The sequence below is a fragment of the Hyaena hyaena genome, unplaced genomic scaffold, assembly GCF_003009895.1.
Source record: "Hyaena hyaena isolate Hyena2069 unplaced genomic scaffold, ASM300989v1 scaffold_130, whole genome shotgun sequence".
Taxonomy (NCBI): Eukaryota; Metazoa; Chordata; class Mammalia; order Carnivora; family Hyaenidae; genus Hyaena; species Hyaena hyaena.
Window position 1 is genome coordinate 532,417 of NW_024080762.1, and position 16,812 is coordinate 549,228.

Sequence of the window (16,812 nt, forward strand, 5' to 3'; positions counted from 1 at the left end):
CTGACAAGTAGCTGCCCACAGGCTTGGTGGTTACTACAGGAGAGGTAATGTCTAAGGTCTTAAATGCCCTTTGCGGACTGTACACAGACAGCCTCACCACAGCGACAGCCCCACAGCTCAAGTGAGACCTGGACAACCACATAGTCCAGAGGTCTGAGAATAGCTTTAAGAGCATGCCCTATGAAGGGTGTTTGGGTCCAGAGGGAAAAACAGGGGTAGATCAGCTTGGAGAAGGGGAAGACTAAGGAAGAACACTGACAATCTAAAAATATGTGAAGAGGAGTCAGAGCTCTTCTAGAAAGCAGGATGGGGGGATGGAAAAAGCACTGGCTTTGGAGTCTGATAAACCTGGACTCTAATGGCACACTAGCTGGGTGAATGTGGCGGTCACTGAAACTCTCTGTTTCTTCACCTACAAAACAGGGAGAATAAAACAATTCACTGAGGACTGAGAAGATGTATGAAATGTGCTGAACACAGGACCTGGATAACTGATAAGGCTCTTTTCTTTGTAAATTACTGAGTACTTACTCTGAGCCAGGCACTACGCTATGCTCTTCAGACTCATTAGCTCACTCAGTCCTCATAGCAACTCAGAAGGCACTGGGAGGTTAGGCACCACCCAAGGACGCAGGTAGAACGGGCATGGTAGGGATCAGAATCCCTGTGCTCGGACGCCCATGCTCTGAACTACCACGTCAAACTGCCCTTTCATGTCCAGTGCCACGTGGCCCCTGACCCTGCAGGGGCAGAAGCAGCACCAAGACCCGTGCTGACCATGCAAGGAGACCCTTTCAAGCAGCATGAGCTGGTGTAGACCAATGTCCCTGTCCTGAGGAGAGGCCTGGAGGCACCAGCTCCTGTAAATAGGCTGCGCCAGTTAGCCAGGAGGACCTCCCCTGACTCCTAGCCTTCAACCTTAAAAAGGAAAATACTCTTTTAAGTAGTAATGCATGAGCAGCCTGCAGAAATCCAATCTATTTCCCTGCCTTTGTTGGTGAATCTGTTCTCTTGAGCTCTTAGGAGACAAGTCATGCCAGTCATGAGTGCTACTCCCTTCTCTTAAAGACCTTGGGTCTCAGGGATGAGGGACTCATACACCCTCCCCAGTGCTGAAGGCCTGGCTGTGATAACCTGACTAGGCCTAGGTCACTTCTCATCCTCTAAGAGGTGCACCGAGGACCTCGTTTCTTGTGCTTGCTTAAAGGCCACAGCCACAGCTGGGAGCTGCTGGCCCACACTCTGTGTGATCCTGGGCTGGGGAGAAGCCGGTCAGGGAGGGTTGCTGGGGTAGCAGAGAGAGAGACAGGCTCCAGCCCGGATCCTGCCAGCCTGTATCGGCAGACAGGTTAGGTCAACTCTGGGCACACAGGCCTACCTTAGCTGTCTCAACTGCCTTAATTTCATATATAAACTTCTGAGGGCCAAAGAGATGGTAGGAAATGTAAAAGAGGAAGATGGGGTTGCCTACATGAGTCAGAACCCTGGCCTACTGCCCCAGACCAGGGCCACCTTGTGGTGTAACTGCAGAGAGCACCAGGCACACTATATTCTCAGTGAAGGGTGTGCCCTGAAAGTGTACGACACCACTGGCTCACAAGGAAAACTATGCTGTAACTAAACTTCTGCTTGGTGAGGGGTCTACTTCCTGACTGACTAACCTCTCAGAGTTTAAGACACACAGCTCACACTGGCCAAGGACTTGAATAAATGGAAAGTGCTCTTCCTACGTCAAGCGGTGCTGACAGAGTAAATGGTCTCTAGGGCAAGGAGTGCCCTGGCCAGTCCCAGTCACGCCCAGCCTGCACGTACAGGGCTGGTGGCAGCGCGGAGCTCCAGGGATGCAGAAAATACAATGCAGATTGTGAGAGAATGCAGATCATTCTAGAGATTTGCTCTATGTTTCAAATCTATCTTCAGTGACCTTCTCAGTCATAGTTTACCTTCTTTATCTCCCTGGTCATTAAAGTGAGGAACCCTCTAGTGATGCAGATCGTTACTTTGTCCTCTCTTCATTCTCTGCCGAAGTCCGTAGAGACTAGTGCTTTCAGCAGCATTAGACCACCTGGGTGAGGGCTGGGTAGGGGCTGCCCTGCTTCTTGCCAACGTCCAACCCCCTCCTAGTCTGAGAGGAAGGAAGAGGGGCTAATCTGATTGGAAAGAGCCTGCCATACACTCTGAAAGGCCCACAGCCTAGTGGGTGGTATTCCTCTGTCTTAAAAATAGAGAAACAGAGTTAGGACACAAAAATGCTTTCTAAGAGCAGATGTGGAGGGCTGCTCTCTGGTCCCCGTTCTGAGACTATGTCTGTGAGGCAGAGGGTGGTTCTCCATACAGCCTCCAACAGACAGACTTTCCCTGGGGCAGGGCCCCAAACCTGAATCTGGAGGAAGAGAGTAGTAAGGCTAATTTTAGACATGGCTTTAAGTGGTGTTGTCCAAACCAAGTAAAGGTTTTGGGAGTTGGTAGGTGTCTAAATAAAGCTTTGACCTTCATTTGATGTTCTGGGTATGTTTCAAATTGATCAAAACTTAAAAAGAGGGGGAACGTTACTGGCAACCCAAACTTCTAGCATGAGGTTTTGAGGTGCTTTTAAAATGGAATTCCCTTAAAATTCCCTTATTCTCCAGAATGACCAAAATTTAGTTCTACTAGTAATGTCATAACTATTAATAGGCAAGTTTCAAATGGCGGAAAAAGAACATACTGTACATATGAGAAGCTACTAGATTTTTACCTTAAAACTAAGAAGATGAACATTCATTCTCATCTAATGAGGAATAACAGTATTTGTTTCATTTACTCTTCACTTTCACGATTTCCTCCTTAAAACAGTTTTGATAATGCTATTTCCTGAGATATCCCAGCTGGGGCATGTTTGTCTGGCAATGTATTTCTTTAAATGTACTGCAGATTTTTAGGCTAATTTCCTACCTGGTTTTTAGAGACGATCTATGTCTGTGCAGCCCCTTCTAACTTCAGTCGTCCACCGGGCACAGCCTGAGGTTTACAACCCGAGGCACAGAATTCAGTGTGGCCCCGTGGTGTTCCCCCTCACTCTGGGCCACAGCAAGAGTATTCAGTGAGACCTCAGATGAGAATTAACTTCCGGCTGCCCTCCAGACCCTCCCAACATTGGAGTGACTGCGAGGCAAAGGCTACCTCTAGTGTCTGAAAATCACTCAGAATGAGGTTTCCTTTCAGACTGGAAGATTAAAAAAATAAAGAAACTGAAAACATGACTGAATTAAGATGCAACTTGATGGAACAGGACACGGTTATGTGATTGGAGTTACTATGTTTTCACTGAAAGAACACCTTGCACTGAGCGCTTAACAACTTGGGGGGAAAATGGGGTGAATTTTACAGAAACAAATTTGAGTCACTAACAGAAATGTTATGATACATAAATAACACAGAAAAATTCCAAACCCTTCTAAGCAGGGCAAGTCCTTCCCCATCTGGGCTTGCCAACTCCCGGAATGCTTTCCATCGGGGGCTAGAGCCTCATCTCTCACCTGTGGAATTGGCCCTGTCTGAAAGGGACAGGGATGTGCCAACGGGCCACGGGCTGCCCGGGTGGTAGAGATGACTGCGGGCTGGAGGAGCGAGGCTGCTGGAGTGGAAATGATGGTGAGGGTTATCGAGGGGATGGATGGGATGGGCACTAATCACAGCTGTGAACGAACACAAGACAGAGAAGTGCTTAACGTGCTTGCACACACACACAGTACAGTTCAAGAGCAAAGCCAACCCTGACCCTCCCAAGCAGTACGACTGTTCCCTTGACTTCTGGGTGGCAGCTGGATGTGAACAATTAGCCATGGATTTTAATTTTTTTTTTTTTAAATCAACACACTGCTATGTATCTGTCTACATACACACACACACACACACACACGCACACATGCACACACACATACACACACACACACACACGCACAGAAAAAAAAAAAACCTTGGAGGAATATGTACTAAAATGTTAATGGGGACTATCTTGTGGGGAAGAGTAGTCAGGAGTCAAAAAAATTTTTTTTGGTTCATCTGTATTTTCCAATTCTACAATAAACATGGATTACATGAGTTATCAAAAATAATCTATTTGAATATGTCCCAAAATATAAATCCATAAGCAAACACATAATAGTTTAGGTTTCTATCATTTTTTCTCCTGCTAAAAAAAAAGAGAAGTCTCTTTTCCTTCTAGTATATTCCTAACACATTTGGTTTTTTCTTACAGTTGAATGAGGCATGCAATAGGCATTGAGGCTGAATGAATGAACAGTTGCTTAATCAGTTTTCATATCTTGAAAGGACGCAAATGGAACTGAACTCCAATGCAGTATGAAAAGTATGGAACACAGACAGGCCTATGGCACCATCTCTGACCGCTTCTCGTCTGGGAGCTCAGTGACACCCATTCACATTTCACAATATAAATGGATCTTTCCTAATTGCCTCTTTCTTTCCCACAAAGGCTAAGGAATTAAATTTGCTGCATTTAGCTAACGAATCCAAATTTCCACACAGATATTCCATATACAACTTTCTATGAAGACAAAACACTTCTTTAAATGAAGCTTTATTATCAATCAAGATGCAAACAAAATCAGAAGCCGAGCTGGGAACAAGCTTCTCTTAGGTCCTCCCTTAGAGCACTTTTAGAAACAGAATGTTTAAGACCAACATGGTCAGTGCTAAACCCCTCAAATAGGCAAATAGGTGGGGCTGACTAGGTACACAGGGGATCTTTTTTTCTCTAAGAAAGGGCTTCACAAACTATGACAAAACTTAATTAGCCTTTCGAGTCTATTAAATGTCTCTGTCATCAAGGATCTCCCTAGATCTTTGTGGGGCCACTCAAAATTACTCTTGTGAGGAAAAATCCTAGACGATAAACTAGATGCTTTCATTCTCCAGCTACTTCCTGTCCTGGCCACTTGCTAGCCAAGCAGATGGCTCAACTAAGAGACCAGAAAGCTCAGGTGGTCCTTTGGAATAAAAAACTTGGAAAAGCTTGCAGAGCAGGGTTCAGGGCACTCTGGGAGTCAGTATTTCCTTTAGGGGAAGATAGGTGGTTTTTAGGAGCAAGTAGCTTCAGAACCAGCATTTTCTAGAATCAAGGCTAGGACGAGGGGAAGAAGGTTCCTGATTTTTTTACCTAGGAAGTACAACCTGAAAGGCATTCTAGGTATGCAGGACTCTAACAAAAACAAAACTGACTTCCTCTTTTTAAAGGCATTTCTAGCCTTTCCAAGTTGAGTAAGTAGAAAAAGAAAACAATGTGAAAGTGCCTGCCTAGAACACAGCGGGCAATCACTAGCTGTCAGCTGACTTGGATCCTGATGTTTCTGAGCAAAGCCTTGTACAAGGCTCACTGAGCGCAGCCCAATGTTGGCAACAGGAAGGTGGACGGTGAAGACAGACTCCAGTGAGCCCCAGCCTGAGAAAAAGGACTGGACCCTTGGGCGGAAAAGAAGATCTTGAAATCCGAAGGTCACAAGAATATCAGGGTACCTGGTTTCAGATTCTTGAATTAAAGATTCCACTCACTCACCCAACCAATAACACTGCATGTTTATGTGTACACCTTACCCATCCCCCAAAAAAAGAAAAAAAGAAAAAAGAACTGTTACCAACTGGTACAACATAACTGTTCTCCTTACCATTTAAAAATAAGCTGGTTCAGGTAAAAACTAAAATCTTATACAACACAAATAAGCAGTCAAGCTACCATCTTCCTATAAATTAAAAGCAACTGGAATGGATTAATTTACTCTTTTCAGACATTTATGTTTCTAAACCTAGGGGACTCCATCCTGGGCACCTCTTACAAGAGGAAAACCATGTTTATTCCCCTGTATGTTTCCAAGTTCAGGCTCTTCATTTTTCATCACTATCCCTAAGCAAAAACTACTTTGTGCAGAAATGGCCTATTAATGAATTGGATCTTTCTCTTCCAAAGCTGATGTTTAGAGTCTAGTGCCTACATAACTGTGCACAGTGAGTGTGCATTTACACACTTCAGTATATCACCAGTTTCCAAGTATAGAGAGCTATGGTTCACTTCTTTGTGTGTAAGGTGTCTGTGATTTAAATCTCTGCCATTTGTCGACCGAGAGATGGCTGAGAGTTCTGAAGTCAGACATCTTAAGAAATGAGTAACAAATTCAAAGGTTTATTTAAGTTAAACTGAAAAGTGATCTAATGGATGCTTTCAGGATAGGCAGTGTTAAGGCTTACTGGGCACTTGTTCAGCTTAGAGTGGGTACTTCCAAAGTTTTTAAACTTGCTATTAGTAGGCAGGTGGTTCTGTATCCCTCTAGGATGGCACAGGACCTGCTGCTGAGAGCCCCACTGTGCTGGTCTGAATAGCTTCCCTGCCCTGAAAACAGTGACAAGGGGAGAGGACACAGTAGTTTGAAAAAAAAAATTGGTCTTTCCCATTGCTTTTGGGTTCTCAATCATGATATTTAACTTTGGATTTCAAATATTATTAAAGAAGGCTAGGTAACTTTTATGCTTATCAAAGTGAGGCATAGTCAAATAAGGTTGAAAAATTGTGTTTTAAAAACTCTGCTTTATAAACTTAAAAATTCTCTAAAATATAAAGTCCATTAGTTAAGAAAAAATTCCACAAGTGCCCAATCAACACTAAGTGTGTATAAGGAAGTCTAGGGAATACTGTGAAATCTGGCTTCCCCATTTCTCCCACAGAAACGCTATGCACACTGTCAGGGAGACTGGTGACTTTCCTGTTCCTGAGAGACTGCGGGAGTTGGCTTTTTAGCTTATTTATCTAAAGAATAACAGTCTCAAGAATAATATTAACTGCAAAATATGTTTGGTATTTCTTCCTTCAAGGTGCCAGCTTCAGTGGGTTATCTTCTATGTTAGGATCAAGTGAAGTTAACGAGATCATTCACAGTTGCTCCCCAGAATGGCTACATACACTGATAGCACAGGGCAAATGAGAGGCTTTTAACTTACGCTGGGGTGGCTGGGAGTCAAAAGGCATCATCATTTTTGGTCTCATTCCTCGCCTTCCAGCCAGTGTAGACATGCTGTCCTCTGACTCATGCCCTAGACATCAAATACAGAGGTTAGTTACAAGCATGTGCCTTAGGCCACTAAGTAGGCTCAGCAGTAAAACATCTCCAGAGGGGGGCTCAAGGACTCACAAACAACATAATGGGGCTGAGGTGTTTCTGCAGGAAGTGAAGTAAAGAGGCAAATAATCAGTAGTGCATTATAGGAAGTCTCTGCTGAGAGTCAATGCCGTTGACATAATGCTGACTACCAGGCTTCAGAGTGGTCTGTGAGTAAGGGCATCCAGACCAGAACATTCTGAAAACCACAATGACAGGTGGACTCCAAATGAAGGGACAGGATGAAATGTACAGACATGGGTTCGGCTGTCCCAAATGTTTGAGTATCAAGTTGGTGACACGTGAGAGGAGACCTAACAAATCTAGAAAGCTATCTCATCTGGGTACAGAATCTTTCCTCCACGACAAGCTAGCTATTTTTTTTTCCTTCAGGCTAGCTACTCTACCTGATGTTGACCAAATCTCACCACACACATTCCTCTAAACCTCACCTCACATAGGAATCACCAAACTGAGGCAACTGTAGAAAATGGAAAATGATTTAAATGGAAACAGTCTCCCAACATTTGGGGGTAACCTGCACCTCTATATGAGTTCCGCCTTTGATGGATGTTGCTGTCCATGGAATTGTCAACTGGTGTGATATCTTGAGAGTTCCGAGGAATTGGAGTATCAGTCATGATGGGATTTGGGTCTGGAGACTTATCGATGGGTTTCAGCTCCAGTCTCTCATGATGGATCCAGAGGTCTGGGGGTTTGACATCTTTGGAGTTCCCTTTGTACTTGTGGGAGCCATTCACTGATTTGCAAGCAGCTCGTTTCCTAGGCACAAATTTAAGAGGGTTTTTTTTTTTTTAAAAAGTAGCGCTTTTGGACATATCTGTCAAAAGGCCTGAATGACTAAAACTGCCCTTCTGAGAGATGCTTCGAGCAAGCAGAAACTTAAAAACACACAAATGAAACAACAAAAAACTGGGCAATAAGTTCACTTCTGGGAATAGTTAAGTGTATCTCTGCTTTGTCCACACATATTTAGAGATACATAAAGGGCTTACTTGACTACTGTTTTGTGACTATTTTTTTTTTTTTTTTGAGTATCAACAGATTAGACAGCATTTTAAGATTAAACAATCTCTGAGGCAGAAGGTTTCTCCTCCCGTTCCAGTGAATAGATAGAAAACATTAATTAGAAATGTAACAGTGGAGCAGAGGTAGAGTCTATGGCTCATAAAAGAGGAAGGGAAGATTTTAGGTAACCCAAACTGAGACTGCCAAACAGGTAAAGTCACGAAAGCGGATGATAGTGTCTACTCCTCTCTGTCTTAATTTCTCTATTCACTCACTCATTCATTCATTCAATAAGCATTTATTAGGTGCCCACTGTATGCCAGTCAATCCCTGTGCTGGCTTCTTGTGCCCACAGCATTTCTGGTCAAGTGAGGAAGACAGATATTGAACTAAGTATTTTAAAATATTCTGACCTTAATGAAATATCACAAGTTATAGTTACTTCTTAATAGCTGCACATAAGGTGGAGAGGAAGAGGTGACGCTGAAGTTAAGACTCCATGGAGGAAGGGCAAAAATTGCCTTCCAGGTGATGAAATAGTTTATGCCAAAGCCCTGCAGCAGAGCATAACACCCTGGGGTATCAGAGGGATTTTAAAAAGTCCTTAGTGGTGGGAGCACAGTGAACCATAGGGAGAATGATAGGAAATGATGGTGGAAAGGGAGCCCAGATCATAAAGGGCTTTTAGAGACATGCCAAGAGTTTAAATTCCCTCTATGGGTAATAAGGAACTGCTACATGGTTTTAAGCAGGAGAGTAAGGAGATCAATTCTGAGTTAAAAATTTATGCTAACTGTGGTGTGAAGAATGGATTTAAATGGGGTAGGGGAGAGAACATGAGACCAAACAGGATGCTCCTGCAATAGTCTTAGCCATGATTGCTGGTGGTCCAGGGCAGTGGAATGAGGGAAAGGGGCACACCTGACAGCTATATAGGAGGCATAAATGACAAGACGTGGTAAATAAATGATGTGGGGTGAGAGTTAAGAAACAAGAGGAGCAGATGATGAAAATAAGGTTTGAGGCTAAGCCATTTACTAACATTGGGATGAATGGGGTAGAAGCAGGTTTGACAGATAAGATTATAAATTCTGTCTTGGAATGCTGAGTGCCTCTGAGACACTCAAGCGGAAATGCAGAAGAGGCAACTGATGTGCAAGTCTGAGACTCAGAAGAGAGGCCTTGGGTAGAGACAGAAACACAGAAGTAACTGGAATGCCAACAGCAAATGAAGCCAGAGGAGCAGATATCACTGGGGAAGGGCATAGAGGGAGAAGGAAGACTAGGACCAGACCCTAAGGAAGGTTTGTATGATAGGAGGACCTGTGAAGATAACATATAATCATGAAATATAAGTGAAGAGAATGTTTCAAAAGGAAGGAGTAGTTGAATTAAACACTGTTGAGAGATTAAGATGAGGACTAAAAAACGTCTGCTGGCTTCAGCAGTATGGAGGTCATCGATCCTTAGCAAAAGCAATTTTGATAAAGTGGCAGGAGCAGAATCCAGATGGAAAAGGACTGAGGCACGAGTAAGCAACGGAAGGATGGATGAGTGCACACAATGGTCAAGAAATTCTATGAAGAGAAAGACAGGGGTTTGTAAATGGCCAGTCGTGAGGACGATGCAGTAGAACAAGAGTTATAATTATAACGATTTAAGATGAAAGAGGTCTGAGGACACTTAACTGGTGAAGGGAACAGAACCAAGAGGGAGTGAAAGTTGGCTGTGCTAGAAAGGGGGTAACAGCAACTATAAGGTCTTAGAAAGGTGAGAGCCACTAAGACCCAGAGGATAAATGAACTGGCTTCAGGTAGGAGGAAGTATGTTGAGGAAGGTTTTTGGATCCAATGGTGGTACCTGGAGGTAGTGCTCATCTGCCAAGGGTACGGAGGCTAACGAGGAACGTGTTGAGAAGCGATGGGGCCCTAAATGCTCGGTCATCGCTGGGGTTGTAAGAGTCTATAAACAGCTATAATTGAAACGGGAGATACTTCAGGTATCAGAGAGGAAGACAAGTAGTAAGAAAAGCTCATATATATTTTTCAGTATTCATGGAACACCTGGAAAGATGGTCACTGGGGGAGGGGGAGGGAAAGCTCCATGAAGACTCAATACAATTCCTTTTTAAAAAATGTTTATTCAGGGGCACCTGGGTGGCTCAGTTCATTAAGCATCTGACTTCAGCTCAGGTCATGATCTCGAGGTTCATGAGTTTAAGCACCGCATCAGGCTCTGTGCTTATGGCTCAGAGCCTGGAGCCTGCTTTTGATTCTGCGTCACCCTCTCTCTCTGCTCCTCCCCCACTCACCCTCTGTCTCTGTCTCTCAAAAATAAATAAACATTATCAACCACAGGAAAAAGTCTGGAAAACTTCCAAAAACATGGAGGTTAAAGAACACCCTACTAAAAAATTAATGGGCCAATCAGGCAATTAGAGAATAAATTAAAAAATATATGGAAACAAATGAAAATGAAAATATAATTCAAACTTTATGGGATGCGGCAAAGGCAGTCCTAAGAGGAAAGTACATTGCACTCCAGGCCTATTTTAAGAAATTAGAAAAAGCGCAAGTACAAAATCTAACAGCGCACCTAAAGGAACTAGAAGGAGAGCAACAAGAGCACCCCAAGCCCAGTAGGAGAAGAGAAATAATAAAAATCAGGGCAGAAATAAACAATATAGAATCCAAAAAACCAGTTGAACAGATCAATGAAACCAAGAGTTGTTTTTCTGAAAAAATAAACAAAACTGACAAACCTCTAGCCAGGATTCTCAAAAAGAAAAGAGAGAGCACCCAAACAGACAAAATCATGAATGAAAATGGACTTATTACAACCAATCCCTCAGAAATACAAGCAATTTGACGGAATACTATGAAAAATTATATGCCAACAACCTGGACAACTTAGAAGAAATGGACAAATTCCTAAACACACACTCACTACCAAAATTCACATGGGAAGAGACAGAAAATCTTAACAGACCCATAACTAGTGAACAATTTGAATCAGTTATCAAAAATCTCCCAACAAATAAGGGCCCTGGGCCAGATGGCTTCCCTGGGGAATTCTACCAGATATTTAAAACAGAGTTAATACCAATTCTTCTCAAGCCATTCCAAAAAACAGAAATCGAAGGAAAACTTCCGGACTCATTCTACGAAGCCAGCATCACTTTGATTCCCAAGCCAGACAGAGACCCAGCAAAAAAAGAGAACTACAGGCCAATATTCTTGATGCATATGGATGCAAAAATCCTCAACAAGATACTTGCAAATTGAATTCAACAGCACATAAAAAGAATTATCCACCATGATCAAGTGGGATTCATTCCTGGGTTACAAGGCTGGTTCAATATTTGCAAATCAATGTGATACAGCACATCAACAAAAGAAAAGATAAAAACCACATGATCCTGTTGATAGATGGAGAAAAAGCATTTGACAAAATACAGCATCCCTTCTTAATAAAAACCCTCGAGAAAGTCGGGATAGAAGAAACTTACTTAAACATCATAAAAATCATCTATGAGAAGCCCTCAGCAATCATCATCCTCAACGGGGAAAAACTGAGAGCTTTCCCCCTGAGATCAGGAACACGACAGGGATGTCCACTCTCACCACTGTTGTTTAACATAGTGCTGGAAGTCCTAGCATCAGCAATCAGACAACAAAAGGAAATAAAAGGCATCAGAATTGGCAAAGAGGAAGTCAAACTTTCACTTTTTGCAGACGACATGATACCCACATAGAAAACCCGACAGACTCTAGCAGACGCCTACTAGAACTGATCCATGAATTCAGCAAAGTTGCAGGGTACAAAATCAACATACAGAAATCAGTTGCATTTTTATACACCATAATGAAGCAACAGAAAGAGAAATCAAGAAACTGATCCCATTGACAATTGCACAAAAAAACATAAAATACCCAGGAATAAACCTAACCAAAGATACAGGAGATCTGTATGATGAAAAGTACAGAAAACTTAGGAAGGAAATAGAAATATACCAAAGAAATGGAAAAACATTCCATGCTCATGGATCAGAAGAATATTGTTAAAAAGTCATTACTGTCCAAATCAATCTACACATTCAACACAATCCCAATCAAAATTGTACCAGCATTCTTCTCAAAACTAGAACTATCCTAAAATTTGTATGGAACCACAAAACACCCCGAATAGCCAAAGTAATATTGAAGAAGAAAACCAAAACAGGAAGCATCACAATTCCAAACTTTAGCCTCTACTACAAAGCTGTAATCATCAAGATAGTATAGTATTGACACAAAAACAGACACGTACACCAATGGAACAGAATAGAGAACTCAGAATTGGACCCACAAATGTATGGCCAACTAATCTTTAACAAAGTGGGAAGGAGTATCCAATGCAAAAAAGACAGCAGATGGTGCTGGAAGAAGTGGACAGCAACATGCAGAAGAATGAAACTAGATCATTTTCTCACACATACACAAAAATAAACTCAAAATGGATAAAGGACCTGCATGTAAGACAGGAAACCATCAAAACCCTAGAGAATAAAGCAGGAAACAACCTCCTTGACCTCAACCGCAGCAATTTCTTACTTGACACATCCCCAAAGGCAAGGGAATCAAGAGCAAAAATGAACTATTGGGACCTAATCAAGATAAGAAGCTTCTGTACGGCAAAGGAAACAATCATTAATACTAATAGGCAAACTGACGGAATGGGAAAAGATAGTTGCAAATGACATGTCAGATAAAGGGCTAGTATCCAAAATCTATAAGGAACTCACCAAACTCCACACCTGAAAAACGAATAATCCAGTGAAGAAATGGGCAGAAGACATGAACAGACACTTCTCCAAAGAGGACATCCAGGTGGCCAACAGACACATGAAACGATGCTCAGCATCCCTCCTCATCAGGGAAATACAAATCAAAACCACACTGAGATACCACCTCACACCAGCCAGAGTGGCTAAAATGAGCAAATCAGAGGACTCTAGGTGCTGGCGAGGATGTGGAGAAATGGACACCCTCCTGCTCTGTTGGTGGGAATGTAAACTGGTGCAACCCTTCTGGAAAACAGTGTGGAGGTTCCTCAAAAAATGAACAATAGAACTCCCCTATGACCCAGTAAAAGCACTGCTAGGAATTTACCCAAGGGATACAGGAGTGCTGATGCATAGGGGCACGTGTACCACAATGTTCATAGCAGCACTCTCAACAATAGCCAAAACATGGAAAGAGCCTAAGCGTCCATCAACGGACAAATGGATCAAGAAGATGTGGTTTATCTATACCATGGCAATGAGAAACAATGAAATCTGGCCATGTGTAGCAACATGGATGGACCTTGAAGGTGTTATGCTGAGCAAAATAAGTCAGGCAGAGAAGGACAGATACCATATGTTTGCCCATATAGATGGATTAGGAGGAACTTAATGGAGGACCGTGGGGGAGAAGAAGGGGGAAAATAGTTGGGGAGAGGGAGGGAGGCAAACCATGAGAGACTCTTGAATGCTGAGAACAAACTTAGGGCTGATGGGAGTCGGGGAGAGGGGAAGGGGGGTGACAGGCATGGAGGAGGGCACTTGTGGGGATGAGCGCTGGATGTTATATGGAAACCAACTTGACAATAAACTATTTAAGAAAAAAAATGAATAAATGTTAATAAATAAAAAAAAATAAAATAAAATGTTTATTCATGTTTGAGAGGCAGCATGAGTGGGGAGGGCCAAGGAGGGAGGAGGAGAGAGGATCCGAAGTGGGCTTGATGCTCACAGCAGTGAGCCCAATATGGGGCTCGAACTCATAACCTGAGCTGAAGTCAGACACTTAACTGACTGAGCCACCCAGGCACCCCTCGGTACAATTCTTTTTAAACAAAAGGATCCAAGTCTGTAGCACATGCAGATTGAAGGACAAAGTAGAGAGCCTATTACCCACTCAGTTTCCTACCTCTCAATCTGAAGAATGAGTATTTTTTATTTACTCTGAATTTTAAATTCCCCAAAGCACTAAGGAATTATGTTGCTTTGTTTTTTTAGATTCTCTTAAAGATCTCAAGATAGATATAAAACTAAGTTCATAAAGGTAAATAAATGTGAAATGCCAAACAAATAAGCTTGTGGAAAAGTTCTAGAGTAGAAATAATGTCATCTCTGAGGCTTTAAGAGAAATCATTTTCTATAATCAAAAGGAGACAGGGAGAGGTGTAAGAGGCAGTGACCGGGGGGCTTGTAAAACGAGCTCCCATTCCCTCAGAAAAGAGGTGCAATGCAAGATCTAGAAAGCTATTTTGTTTGGGCAAAAGAAAGATTGAACACCTCACATAATGTACACAAAGTGACATGAAGCTGTCACTAGTGGCAGTGACAGGGTAGTCAGACTGTACTTGTCCTCTGTAGTAAAAACAAATTCATTGTTATTAAACACATGTATCTTGCCTTGAGCAGACCAAGTCTGAGGGATAATCACAAACACTAACATGAACTTTCTCTCTTAGGCAGCAGTATCTCTATCTTATGATCTTTTATTTATTTAAAAAAATTTTAAAGTTTTATTTATTTTTTGAGAGAGACAGCATAAGCAGGGGAGGGTCAGAGAAAGAGAGGGAGACACAGAATCTGAAGACAGGCTCCAGGTTTTGAGCTAGCTGTCAGCACAGAGCCTGATGCAGGGCTTTGAACCCACGAACTGTGAGATCATGACCTGAGCCAAAGTTGGACGCTTAACTGACTGAGCCACCCAGGTGCCCCTTATGATCTTTTAGAATCAACTGAAGTCATTTTATTGCCCATAATGTATATTTTGCTATTAGGGGTAACTCAGGAATCTTTTTACTTTTGGTATCTGTCTTGCTAGCCGGATACTATACAGGAGTTGAAAGTAGTGTTGGGTCAGGGACTCTGTCAAGTTCAGGAGCGTAGGCTGTTATCAAGCAGTATATAACTCAATCACCCAGCTATCTGCTTTAAACAACTACCACAACCCTAAATATCTCAGAGGAGTTCAGCGCTAACACTCACCTGACCCCCTGCTAATTTGATATGCCGATTATACATGAGCCTTTCTTATTCCCTAAATCAACCTCTTTGCCCACTGATCCCCAACCTGCCCCTGTCACTCTGAACCTCAACTTCTACACTTGGTAGCACTTTCTGAAAAATATTCTTAAACTTAGATGTAGAATAAGAGGGCTGTGGTCTTCCATTTCAGGTGGTATTTGTGCCATGAAAAAGCTTGTAAGAATGTCCACAAACTCCTGTATAATCTGGTTCACAGTGTGCACTCCAAACAGTACTCCAGACCAGCAAGGCTGGACAGAGTCCACCTTCCTCTCCAGACCTGTTCTCTATGTGGCTCTGTGACTCGAGCAGTTGAGTTAACTGAACTATATCTGCTTTACTTGGTCTCCAACGGATTTGACCAAATGAAGCCACAGACAAGAGACTGGGGAGTAGAGGTTTTTATCCTGTCCCCTCCTTGCTGGGCTAGAGGCTGCCGGACATTACACTCCTGCGACCACACCCAGTTCCTATCAGGAAGCCTTCTCCTACTGCTTCAGACCTCTGAACAAAGCTCTCTGTTCTTCAGAAAGACCTCTTACCCTTTTAGGCCTAAGGGTGACAGTGTCTATCATGGCTGCTGGACCTTGGACATTTCTGCCTCATTTCCTAATCCCATCTCTGACTTTGCGAATGGTCGTAAAGGGACCATTTAGGCAAGAGTTAGGAAAGAGAAGCTTCATTTTACCCCTTTTGAGTGTGCCACCACTTTCCTGCCAGGACACTGAGTGAATACATTTATGAAAGCCATTCTTCTTTTCCTTTAAAAATATTTAAGGGGCACGTGGTGGCTCAGTCAGTTAAGTGTCCGACTTTGACTCAGGTCATGATCTCACGGTTTATGGGTTCAAGCCCTGCGTTGGGCTCTGTGCTGACAGCTCAGAGCCTGGAGCCTGCTTTAGATTCTGTGTCTCCCTCTCTCTCTGACCCTCTCCTGCTCACACGGTCTCTCTCTCTCTCTCAGAAATAAATAAAACTTTAAAAATTAAAAAAAAAATATTTAAAACATCATTTTTCATGTTAGTTAACCTTTGAATAACGTGGGATTGAACAGTAGGGGTCCATTTATATGCAGACTTTAGAAAATTTTTATTTAAATTTGTTAACATACAGTGTAATATTAATTTCAGGTGTATAATGTAGTGATTCAGCACTTCCGTACACCACCTGGTGCTCATCACAAGTGCATGCCTTAGACCCCATCACCCATTGAACCCATCTCCCCATCCACATCCCTTCTGGTAACCATTGGTTTGTTCTTTATAGTTAGGAGTCTGTTTCTTGATTCACCAATCTCTTTTTTTCCTCCCTTTGCTTATTTGTTCTGCTTCAAATTCCAAATGAGTGAAATCATATGGTTGTCTTTCTGTGACTTAATTCATTTAGCGTAATAGTCTTCTAGCTCCACCTGTGTCATTGCAAATGGCAAGATTTCCTTCTTTTTTATGGTTGAGTAATATTCCGTTGCATATATATACCATATCTTTCTCCCCCCCGCCCCCAGATCTAGGGTTAGGGTGAGCATGAGGGTACATGCCTGGCATCCTATAGTTCAGAGACCTCTCCAGCCATGGC

The 16,812-nt window shown here is 42.6% G+C and overlaps 1 protein-coding gene across 3 annotated transcripts in view; it reads right to left on the reverse strand.

The window, feature by feature from the left end:
* NEO1 (neogenin 1) overlaps positions 1-16,812 on the reverse strand; it is a 242,688-nt gene that overhangs the window by 5,713 nt on the left and 220,163 nt on the right. For all 3 annotated transcript variants that reach the window (XM_039237865.1, XM_039237864.1, XM_039237863.1), the window contains exons 23-25: positions 7,693-7,931; positions 6,991-7,083; positions 3,519-3,677 (exon numbers count right to left, since the gene is read on the reverse strand). In XM_039237865.1, coding sequence (XP_039093796.1) covers positions 3,519-3,677; positions 6,991-7,083; positions 7,693-7,931 — 491 coding nt within the window. The remainder of the gene's footprint in view (positions 1-3,518; positions 3,678-6,990; positions 7,084-7,692; positions 7,932-16,812) is intronic.